Source organism: Rosa chinensis, chromosome 2, assembly GCF_002994745.2.
Source record: "Rosa chinensis cultivar Old Blush chromosome 2, RchiOBHm-V2, whole genome shotgun sequence".
NCBI classification, from domain to species: Eukaryota; Viridiplantae; Streptophyta; class Magnoliopsida; order Rosales; family Rosaceae; genus Rosa; species Rosa chinensis.
The window spans coordinates 18,965,119-18,977,383 of record NC_037089.1 but is presented as its reverse complement, the minus strand read 5'-3'; the positions used below and the strand labels follow the sequence as shown (position 1 = coordinate 18,977,383).

Genomic DNA, 12,265 nt, shown 5'->3' with positions numbered 1-12,265 from the left:
CATATGTACCCACCAAGATGTCCCAAAGTCCAAATCAGAACCACCATAACTTAGAGAAAGCGAAGGCTTTGCTTAATGCTCATGAAGGAAAAGACTAGGAACAAGCAAAATATAAAACAAATAAACGTAGATATCTTTTAGTGCAAATGTGCAAAAAAGCCACATAGCAATTAAAAGCCGAAACCTTCCATCGATTTCATGATCATCATAAGAAAAAAGCAAAAACAACCCAACAACCCGAAAAAGCAAATAAAAGAATCCCCGACACCACCCAAACCAAAAGTTGAAAGTTCATCCACAGAGAGTATATACACATTGTTATATATATATATATATATATATATATATGATTTTTCTCAAGTGCTGACGTCCGTACAGAAATTTCGGTACGGATTTCCTGTTTTCACTCACTTTCCGATCACATTTTTGTATCTTAACCGTTCAGTTTTTAGGTCCTAATGTCTAATGTATAGATCATCTCTACAAATTTCAGCCAATTTGGTGATCGTTAAGGCATCCAAGACTGCAATTTACACGAACGAACCGAATCTGTCAAACCGGAACCGTTCGTGTACATTGTTGTAATTTGCAGTTTTGGATGCCTTAACTATCACCAAATTGGCTGAAATTTTGCAGAGGTGATCTATAAATTAGGACCTAAAAACTAAACGGTTAGGATATGAAAATGTGATCGGAAAGTAGGGGAAAACGGGAAATCCGTACCATCCGCATGGTACGGACGTCCGCACCGTAGCCGGACTATATATACACACACACACACACACAAAGCCGTTCGAGAGCGAATGTCCGCAACCCAGAAAAAGTGCGGACGTCGCTCCTCTGGCCTCGATCGAGAGTCGACGGCGCGCCGCAACTTGCCAAATGGACGTCGGGGGTCTGCGGTCGGGTGGAGTCGCCGGCAACCTTTCTGCAACGCTGCACAGAACCTGCAGTTGAAGGTGAGGTGGCTGCCCAGAAACCGGCAACCCCGACCTCCTCCGACCTCGATTGCTGCCCAGACAAGGTCTGGGACGCCTCCGGCCAGCCCCGCGCATCCTGGAACCACCTACTGCGTCGACGTCCGTACTTTAGCGAAAGTGCGGACGTGCACCTGTGATCGGGCATGTATATATATATATATATATGAATTTTCTCAGGTGCGGACGTCCTTACTGAATTTTCGGTACAGATTTCCTGTTTTCGACCACTTTCCGACCACATTTTCACATCTTAACCGTTCAGTTTTTAGGTCCTGGTGTATAGATCACCTCTAGAAAATTTCATCCAATTTGATGATCGTTAAGGCATCCAAAACTGCATTTTACATGAACGGACTGAATCTGTTGAACAGAACAGTTCGTATTTATAAGGGTAAATTGCAGTTTTGGATGCCTTAACGATCACCAAATTGGCTGAAATTTTGCAGAGCTGATCTATACACTAAGAACTAAAAACTGAACGGTTAAGATGTAAAAATGTGGACGGAAAGTGGTCGAAAACAGGAAATCTGTACCTTCCGCTCGGTACGAACGTCCGCACCTGAGACGGACTGTGTATACACACACACACACACACAAGCCTTCTTCATACATGCTCTTCGTGTGTAATAGTTTTTTTTTAAAGAAAATTAAAAAAAATAAATGAAATAAAATAATTATTACAGAGAGAAAATAGTAGGAGATAAAAATGGAGGTTGTGTGATAGTTTCTTTTTAATTTTTTCAATAAAAATTCCATTTTGAAATTGTCATATTTACCATTCTGATTTAATTTATTTTCAAAGTTTTTTAATCTTTCAGGATTAAATCTGTCTAAATTTTTTATTTTGGCTAACAAAACCTCTTTATTAAGTATAGATATATATGTGTGTGTTGTCATATGAAAATGAATGTGACATAAGTAACACAATCCAAGAAAATATCGTAAAGACTACTTTACCCTCACTAATGTTCAGTCCATTTTCATTACCAGTCCATTTCAAGCACTTTATATTCCCACTACGCTTAACTAGAAAGAACCTAAAGAATGTATAGTGAGCAAAAGGGTCATCTTCTTCTAGGGTCCTCAGCATATAATCAAGGACAAATTATAGATATGGTATGCCCCAAAAGGTGATTGGGAAACCCTTTTGTTTTTTCTTTGCATGAACAATTTCAAAGGGATATTCTAAATGACAATGATTTTGATCACATTCACCATTAGAAAAGATCACAGAGAACCCCTTTTGTTTTTGTTTTAAAAAAAAAAGAAGAAAAAAAAGGCGAAACTGGGAAAGCAGAGATTGAGAACCACAAGAAACCAAGGCTGCGTTTTGGCCCAGAAGAGGATCTAATCATCTGAAAAAGCCACTTCCATTTACAAAAGCTGGGGATGGAGAAGATTAGATTGGATTGGATATTCCCTTTTACAACTAAAAATTAAACCAGAAAACAAAACCCATATCTTAATCTTCTTCTTTCCCCAATCCTGATCTTTGCTCACTCTACTCTACCAAGAACAAAAGTTACACAGGGGGCCCAAAAATCTACAAACAACCCGGGAAGATAAAAACTACTAGTTCCGATTCTTTACGTAATTTAGCTAGATCTCTCTGGGGTCAACAAAAATGGACATGCCAGGTGGCGATTTCGTCCAGTCACCGACAGAGCCGTCACTATAGTCTTCTCCAAGCCGCTTGATGCACCATAGGTCCTCGGCGCACGATAGAATCTTCCAGTGTGGAATTCCCGCCTTAAGCGGTTCGCGGTTCGAAACCTCCGTAGCAACCACCCCACACCCGCTTCCCTTGGCCAAGTTGTGTGCGTGACCGCAAAGCGCCTTTAAAAACTTCGCCGCGCGTGGGCCTGCCCCGCCAAGACCGTAGAGAAAATGAAACCCGAAAGGGCGGAATAGCTCCGGGACCGAAGGCAGCTGCAGCCAAGGGAGCGCCCGGTCCACGATCCGAGTCGTCTTCGCGAAAGTCCGCTTCAGGCGCGAAGCGCCTCGGACCTCGAGCTTGAAGAGCTCGTTACAGTTCCAGACGCTGATCACGGCCCACGACTCGGGCGGGTCGGCCAGGAACTGATCCGACCCGGGCCACGACTCCTCCGCCAGCTCGCCACGTGGCACGGCGAGGAAGGTCCCGAGGCTGAGGTTGTTGTTGAGGACGGAGTCAATGTCGCGCGGGAAAAACTCGGTGGTGGAGAATCGGCGGCGGTAGAGGGACTCGGCGTCGGAGGGAGCTAGCTTGATGATTGTCACGAGTTTCGAGACCTTGACCCGGTGAGCGAAGACCGGGTTGACGAGAATAGCGGGCGTACGGAACTTGGCGTAGCCGCATTTTCCGGTGAAGAGCTTAATGGAAGCTTGGTTATCGTTTTCGGTGGCCATGTACGAGTACTCGGCGCCGTTTTCTGCGAACCACTCCTCCATTCTCTTCACCAGCTTTAATCCTATTCCCATCCTCCTGTACCCAAGAGAAAAAGAAAAAAAAAATGAATTAGTTAATAGTATGAAAAGGAAAAGGAAAAAAAAAAAAAAACGTTTGGTAATGGAGATGGAAAGTTTGGAAGGAAGGAATAAAATAGTGAGTAGATATGAACCTGTGAGAAGGAGAAACGCGAAGGCCTAAGATGTAAGCGAGCTTGGTGTAAACCGGGACCGGTTTGATATTATCGTCATCATTATTATTGCGGTGGCTAACTGTAACGTTTTTACTATTTCTAGAGTGTTTCTTGCCGCATGTAACGGTTTTGATGCAGCCTCTTACCATCCCCACTATCTCTTTCTCCTGGCCCAGCTCAGCGACCTAAACCATGTTCATGAAAAATAAACCGAGTTAGATAAAAGTCGTGTTTGGAAGAATCGGTAAAAAGAAGGTGGCATGTTGATGATTATGTTTATTGATTTAATCATTACCAGCATGAGAAAGGCAGGAGAGTTTCGGACTCGGCAAATCGGGTCGCCGAGGAGGTCGGTGAAGAGGGAGACCTCGCCGGTGGGGCCGACGTCGCACCGCCTCTCGACGTCTTCGACGCCTGAACAGTCCTTGTTCCGGTCGAACTCCCTCACTACTAAACTAGAAAGACTTAAATCTTGTACCATGTTCATCACAAACTCAGTAGGAAACTAGATTGCCCAATTTAGTAAGAGCAAGAAGGGGGACTGGATGTGAGGAAATGAGAGTGAGATATGGGGGGGTTTATATAGGCAGTCACGTATAACGTGAGTTAGAAGCTAAACGGCTAGAGCTTCGAAACTGGAGAAAAAGGCACAACTCATTCACATAAACATTACAGCATGAGTGAGCAATACAAATCATATATAGCACAAAGGCTTATTGAGGGCCCATCTCAGAAAACAAAATCCGCAATTTTCTTTAATAAAAATGGAAAAGAAGAATCGAAAGGTTGGGGATGGATCGATGGAACTTGGAAGGACCTCCCGTTAAGCTTTTCTTCGAGTTTTTAATCATTGACAGATTTTTAGCCTCTTTAAATACCAGGGTTAAGGGCCTTTACTCTCTCTCTCTCTAGAATCTCCCACCTTCTTTCTTTAAATTTTTGGTTATTTAATCCTCACACACACTAAAATTAAAATAAAACCAGTACTGCAAACTTTTTAATTAGTTCGGTGGGATTTTATCTGCTTTTCTCTTCTGTCTCTGTCTCTTTTAAACGTTTTTCCTTTCTCTCTCCAAACGCAGTACTTCCACTATAGTAAATAGTCCTCAACATTCAATACAAATCGTGAACAGAAAAAAATAAAAATCGACCGAAAATTAAAAAGAAAGGATAGCAAATGGCGGCTATGGCTGCGCCTAGTTGTGTTTAGGTGTATTGGTGTTAATTTCGGGTTTTAATCATTTATGTCTAAAAAGAAAGGAAGCGTTGCGGTCTTGACCCCATTTGTAATCATTATCCCTTATAAGTTTTGTCTCCATCTCTCTCCCCACATAGGCATATACATTATAGCCATGCATGCATAAAGAAGCGGGAAAATCAATGTTTCTTGTGCACATGCATGATACATGTATTGATGTTTTATACTGCTTTAAAGTATCGAGAAGTACGGTTGAGAGGAAACTAATTTAATAATTCTTGAATTTCTACTCAAAAATTTTAATGTTATGTCAAATATTACAAAATATTATATCATGTAACGAAATGAATATGGATCTGTGTTATGCATGAAATTGCGTTTTGAGTTTACGGAAATGAGACTCTATATTTACGGCCGTCGGAATTTATTATATGATGAGACAACTGAGTAGTGCTTTTGGGTCCTGCAAAAGCGGCTTTTTCCGGCTTTTAGGGTAGCGTGGCTTTTCCGATGAGAGCTCTAATCTAAGCATCGATCTTTATCATTCACGATAACATCATATTTGGCAAGGTGACCAGCACCAGGTCTAGGTGTACGCCTAGGATTAACCTATCTAGGGAAGGACAGCTAAACCCAGCAGCGCAGTCCTACTACTTTTATACTTGATTGATGACCTGCTACATAGCACAGACTTTTAACTTGATAAGGTCAACCCGTCAACTGGCAAGAAAAGTCATCGAATCTGAGCCGTCCGATGGTCATTGATTGACTGCCATAGCAGGTTGTTGCCTCTTTTGGGTTGTTCTTGCATGCAAATATCGGTTTCGACAATGATTGGATAGTTCAAGAAGAGGACACGTTACAGATTTATAATATTGGGTTTCACATTAACTAAGCTCTTATTAATCAAATCATTTCCTCTCTTAAACCTTTGTGTAATCACAAATTAATGGACAAAAAGTTTTTTTTAGAGCAAGTTTAGCCTAAATTGTTTGTCTCTGTGTTCCTTTATGGTAATGGACCAAAATTATTGGGCATATTAAAGTTGAAGAAGAGGAAAATGTGAAAGCAAATAATAGACAGGCAGGTTTGGTATTGGGGCATTTTATATGTACATTATTATGTACACTATACTAATTTATGTCCAGACATATAAAGACATTTTTTGTAAGTTGGGGGAGCGTGCATATATAAATGTATATTTTAGGGTACAATATGGTTTTATATAGGGTTATATTGTTGTGTTAAATTAATTCAATAAAATGTATAAAGAGACAAATTATTTCATTAAAAGAGGTAATGGGGCCTTTAATCACTTTATGTGGGTCTGGTTGAAGTATCTGTGGGGTCTGGTCGAGGCTTGTGGTCGTGGGAAGTGGGGGTCAGTACAATTCCTTATTTTAAGTTTGGATATAACCAACAATTATTGCTACTAATATTTCTTAATAAATATTAAAGCATTTTTAACAATGTTAATCAATTTTTAGTTAAATTTTAGATAAAGTAGTCAAAAAAATATTTTAGCTAGTCAATTTCAAAATATATCTATATCAGTTTTCTCTATTTTAGTGAGTTATGAATTTATATTTATTTTTAAAATAATTTAAATGTATTTATAAGTTACATATTACAACTTAAAATGAATCTTTGTAAATTAACAAAAATAATAGAGAGCTTCATAGAGAGTGAGATATTTAGGAGCTTGATAATTAAAAGTTAAAATAGAGAGCCACTCTAACTCATGAATCTGGTGCGACTGCTAAAATAAAAAAAAAAAAAAAATCAACAAGCTATCAAAATAAGTAAGAAGTCAAAATAGAGTCTGCTATAAATGCTCTTAGCGACTCTTCTCCTTGACTAGGAAGGTTCCAAAATTGACTATGTATGGAGTAAAAGATTGGAAATAGTAAGTTTGTTGCAAAAATAATTGATTGTTAAAATTTAAAAGTTTTTTTTTTTTTAAGAAGACAAAATTTAAAATTTAAAATTTAAACTTGAAAATAGGCTATTCTTGTTTTATGGTTTTTAGCGCTTGGTGTGTCTATCCTATATTGTGATTTTAAATTTAATCGGCTACTTTATTACCAATATTAGTTTTGACTTGGGAGGTCTAATGACCAAATTTGTAAACTCCATGTTTTAGAAAATTGTTTCCATGAGTTCCAACCCTAGCTCTACCGCCATTGGTGGCCGTTTAAGTAGCGGGTTATCAGTGTCTCCATTCTAGCGGTACGCCGAAGCGTATGAGCAATATGGGGTCTACCTCGGCCTTCCGCAGCGGCTTCAAGCCACACCTTCTCCTAAGGGTGGGCAAGGTGAAGGGCAGTGCAGTTTAAGGCCGAACCAAACCACTTCTTTCGGGTAGGTCATATTTCAAACCGTAACCGCATTTCAAATGGGCTAAACCAATTAATTCGGTTGCAGCATTTTTCAGTGGGGTGTGATTCAGTTTCGGGTTGGACCCGGTTATTGTTTTTACTTTTTAAGTCTAGAAAATGAGGCCCAAAATGTCAGACCCAATTTGACCCATCTTTTAAAATTGATACATTATGAAACTTAACAAAAAAATAAATAAAAATTACTGGCCACACCCTGTACTTTGGGTGCTTCGACAGTTCAGTCCCTCGCTTTTTAAATTAAACAGTTTAGTTCTTATTCTCTTTAGTTTTCACACAATAGGTCTAAAATGACTATTTTACCCCTCACTTCCTTTTTTTTTCCTCTTTTTTTTTTTTTTTTTAATTATGTTCTTTGCCGAGTGAACTGAGCCACCACTATTTCCATTGCCTCGAAGATGCTGAGTTCACCACCGTCTTCGTCGGAAGAGGACTAGACGGCAGTTGACGAGGCGGTTGGGGATGGAGATCTCGTACCAGGAGTTGTGGCGGAGTTAGCCTTCAAGGACTAGACGGCAACGTCCATCCACCGCAGCCTCACCGTTCCTTCACTCACAGTCAAGCAAGCCCAAAACTGACCCACCAAACAAGTCACTCAACCCTTATAGCAACCGCAACGTCATCACCGCGGTCAAGTAGCCGTCGATCAAGGAGGAAACATTGATCCAACCCAATCAAATACCTCCACAGACCTAGCAACACCACCATCACTGCGCCTCCGCTGGCCCCGATCTCTGTCCAAATCCCAGCCACTGGAACAATCAGCTCAGCCTCCAATCTATACCCCAGCAGCCAACTCATTGGCAAAGAAAACGAGGCCCCATAACCTCAGATCGGCGACGCTTCAAGCACGGTGACTTTATCCCTCCATCTCATCCCTCTAATCAACCTGTCCGCAGCCACCCCTTGTTGGGCCTTGCTACCTATCCCACAATCCGACACACCTAATCTTAGCTTGGATCGGATCCGACTTGGTTAGAAAGGATCGATCCTACCACCAGCCAAAACTCGGCCACCACAGTCACCAATTGAAAGCACCATAGCAAATAGAGCTCGTCTGGCTGCACACGCCACACGCCGAAGAGGGTACGTGACCAGACGAGAAGAGTTGTCAACGAGGAGGAATCCTAGTTGTTTAGAGAGAAAACGAGAGCGGCTATGCAATGCCCAACAAATAAAAATGTTTCCCTCTCTTTGTTTTTAGGAGAGAGAGAGAGAGAGAGAGAGAGAGAGAGAGAGAGAGAGAGAGAGAGAGAGAGAAGCAGAAAAATAATAAAAAAGAGAGAAGAATTATAAATAAATTAAAAAAATAAAAATAAAAACAGGAGGTGAGGGGTAAAATAGTCATTTTAGAGCAAATTGTGTGAGATTTGAATGTCTGAGGAGTTATTTGTTAAAATTAGGAAGGTATGGACTGAACTGTTGACACACCCAAAGTACAGGGTGTGACCAGTAATTTCCCCCAAAAAATATGAAACAAATCAATAGTTGAAATGAAAGACAAACTACATAAACATGATCGATCAAACATATATTTTTAAATCCAGAAACTGCAACATCCTTCACTGCCTAATATTAAACATGATACTAACATAAACACATAAACATTAAAAAGCGGGTCGGAGTTGGACTTGAAACCGCAACCACACCGTATTCATGCGGGTCGTGGTTTGGGAGAGAATTGGCACCATTTTGTTTCGATGCGGTTTCCAACCCACTTTTTATGTTGCCAAACGGTACAGTACCATATATCAGGTGCATAATGCCCACCCATACCTTCTCCGACTGAGCAGTTTTTCAATGAAGGCCCTTTGGATCTGCTCAGGTCGATCTGAAAATGGTGGGTTGGGCATTTGTCAAGCTAGGCTTGCTGCTTTGGGGAGGCTTCGCACGAAGGATGTTTTGGGATCCAGGCTGGGTGTTGGTGTTCATGGTGGTGTCGATGCCCGGTGTTGATGATGGAGGTGCAGGGACGTCTGTGTAGTCCTCTTAGAGATATAAAGTTTTAGTGGTGGGTCAACTTCAATCAATGTCATTCTTTTATGGGTTGGTTACTACTAGTCGCGACAATACAAGATGTGGATGAATACCAAAATTGCAGCACTGGGTAGTGACGGTCTTTAATTGGCTGCCCAGAGCAAATTGATAGGTGCCAAGATTAGAGTTGTGGGCCGTGTGGTTGGGCTGTATTTGAGCCCAATTGTTGGGCTTGATTTCTCCAAGGATTAGGATTTTGGACCCAAGAGATATTTTTCCTGATACTTTGCTCAATTTTGCGACTACTACATACTTTTCTAGATTTGCTACTTTTTTTTTTGGGTAGATTGATCAGTTCTACATTCTATCAAGAGTCTCAGTGTACTCACATTGTAAGTACCACAATTGTGTATATTGGCAAGTAGTGTGTTGTAGTCTGAAATGAGCCTATAATTGATTGGTGTATTGATTTCTTGCATGCCTAGATTGCAAATCACTTCTATCTTAGTTATAGGGTTTATCACAGCTCCCAAAATTATAAGGGATGTGTTGGAGAAATTACAATAAAAATTATAATTTATATATGAGAAACTCGTTGACAATAGGCTGAGGCGTGGGTATCTCGCTCTCTTTAAGGAGATTCAAGCCCTCTGCGGAACAATGCCGATGCACCAGAAATCTCTTGACTTGTCCCCTCTAGGATACAACAGTCCAACAACAACTTGTGTGGCTCACACCAATCTGCACAAATTGGAGGAACCCAAAGCTCCACCAAAAGAACATCTTTCTTTGGCCAAAAAGCACACAAGACACTTTGAGGGATTTCAGAAAGAAGTTGATGGGTGAATAGTAGTGTTTTGTAATAGTATTACATAAAAAACAAAGATATATTTTAGCATGCAACAAATTGTGCTATTTATAGGCTCTTAGGACACTCCCTACAATTAATAAGGTAATAACCAAAAGCCATAGGTTACAAGAATTAAAACCCAAAATAAATCAAAATAAAACACCATGAGTTACAAAATAAAATTCAAAATAAATTCTGAATTTAAACACACAAATAAATTCAGAATTTAAACACAAAATAAATTCACCCAAATTTAATTAAAATAATAAAATATTAAAATGTAACAACATTCCCCCACTCATTTTAATATTTTAAAAACAAATATAAACCAAAGTTACCAGCTAAAGACGAACCATTATGCATGATGAAGGTGTGCTCTGCATTGAACCTTCACTTAGTGAAACAGCAATCCCTACTCCAGAGTTGATAGTGGTCTCAGACTTGAACTACAACTACTTAAGGGAAAATAAGAACTACTGCTCACACATAATAATTCAGGTGTTAATATGAGCTTTATTAGCCAGCACGTTACGGCCTTGTGCTTATCCCGGTTTTCATGAGTGCATTTCAAGAATAAGCCCAATTTTCATAGAGCGGCCCCACTCTCACACTCATATAGGTAAAATCCGTCAAGGATGCTCTTGTAACTATGACATCCCACTCATATGAGCTACATATTTTATTAAGAGTTTTAAGCAAACTCAACCTTCATATACGTTAGAAGATTAATGCACTTACATCATAGGGTCAGTAAGAAAATATAGTGCATTTTTCTTACGACCACCTTATGATTCGTTTTTCCCATTGAACCCAGTTTTTAGGATCTCTAATCACCGGGTTGGGTGTCCTCATATATGGCTCATGACGATATGGGCTTCAATCTCATCCCCCTCGATGTACTCCAGACCTTTTCTCTTGCCAAGCCCTTAGTTAAAGGATCTGCAAGATTATCACATAATTTAACATAATTCACATTAATATTTCCATCACTCAAATATGATCTCATAGTACTGTGCTTTCTCCTTATAGGTCTGGATTTACCGTTATAATAACGGTTATTTACTCTACCAATAGTTGCAGTGTTATCACAATGAATCAATACAGGTGGTATAGGTTTTTCCCACAAGGGAATTTCATGCAATAAATCTCTCAACCAATTTGCTTCTTCACTTGCTGAAGCTAGAGCAATAAGTTTAGCTTACATGGTTGAATTAGAGATTATTGTTTGCTTCTTTGATTTCCAACAAATAGTACATCCACCTAATGTAAAAATATAACCAGTGGTAGAGAGAGAATCACCTGATAGAGTACTCCAATTGGCATCACAAAAGCCTTCAAGTACAGCAGGATATTTTTTATAAAATAATCCATAATTTTTAGTACCAAGCAAATATTTCATAATAAGCTCAATTGCATGCCAATGTTCTCTACCTGGTTTACTTGTGAACCTGCTAAGTACTCCAACTGCATATGCAATGTCAGGTCTAGTACAGTCAGTTGCATAGCCCAAACTGCCAATTATACTAGCATATTTCTTTTGATTAATCACATCATTTTCACTTTCAACAGGAAATAAGTAAACACTAGAATCAAAAGGAGTAGACACATGCTTGTGGCCAACATAATCATATTTCTTCAAAATTTTCTCAATATAATGTGACTGATCAAGAAAAATACCATCACATGTTTTTGTTATTTTCATGCCCAAAATAACATTAGCCTCACCAAGATCTTTCATATCAAAATTGCTCTCAAGCATAGTTTTTGTCACATCAATTACATGCAAATTTGAGCCAAAAATTAACAGATCATCCACATAGAAGCTAATAATAATATGTGAATTTTTCCAAGATTTATCATATATGCACTTGTCACATTCATTTGATTTATAACCATTTTCAATCATGCAAGAATTAAATTTTTCATGCCACTGTTTTGGAGCCTGCTTTAAACCATAAAGGGATTTAGATAACTTACATACCTTGTACTCTTGACCAGGTTCTATAAAACCTTTTGATTGGTCCATATAGATCTCTTCATCTAAATCACCATTTAGAAAAGCTGTTTTCACATCCATTTGATGAATAATCAAATCATGAATTGTAGCAATAGCAATCAATAATCTAATGGATATAATCCTTGTAACCGGAGAAAAAGTATCAAAGAAGTCTAGATCAGCTTTTTGCTTAAAGCCTTTAGCAACAAATCTAGCTTTATATTTGTCTATACTTCCATCCGGTTTG

At 39.4% G+C, this 12,265-nt stretch overlaps 1 protein-coding gene across 1 annotated transcript; it reads right to left on the bottom strand.

The window, feature by feature from the left end:
* Positions 1–2,256: 2,256 nt before the first annotated feature.
* On the bottom strand, positions 2,257–4,540 carry LOC112188946 (probable N-acetyltransferase HLS1). Its single transcript, XM_024328188.2, has 3 exons — positions 3,897–4,540; positions 3,581–3,786; positions 2,257–3,444 (listed from the first exon to the last, which is right to left on the bottom strand). The coding sequence occupies exons 1-3, from the start codon at positions 4,086–4,088 to the stop codon at positions 2,580–2,582; spliced, it is 1,263 nt and encodes a 420-aa protein (XP_024183956.1). The 5' UTR covers positions 4,089–4,540; the 3' UTR covers positions 2,257–2,579.
* Positions 4,541–12,265: the final 7,725 nt, after the last annotated feature.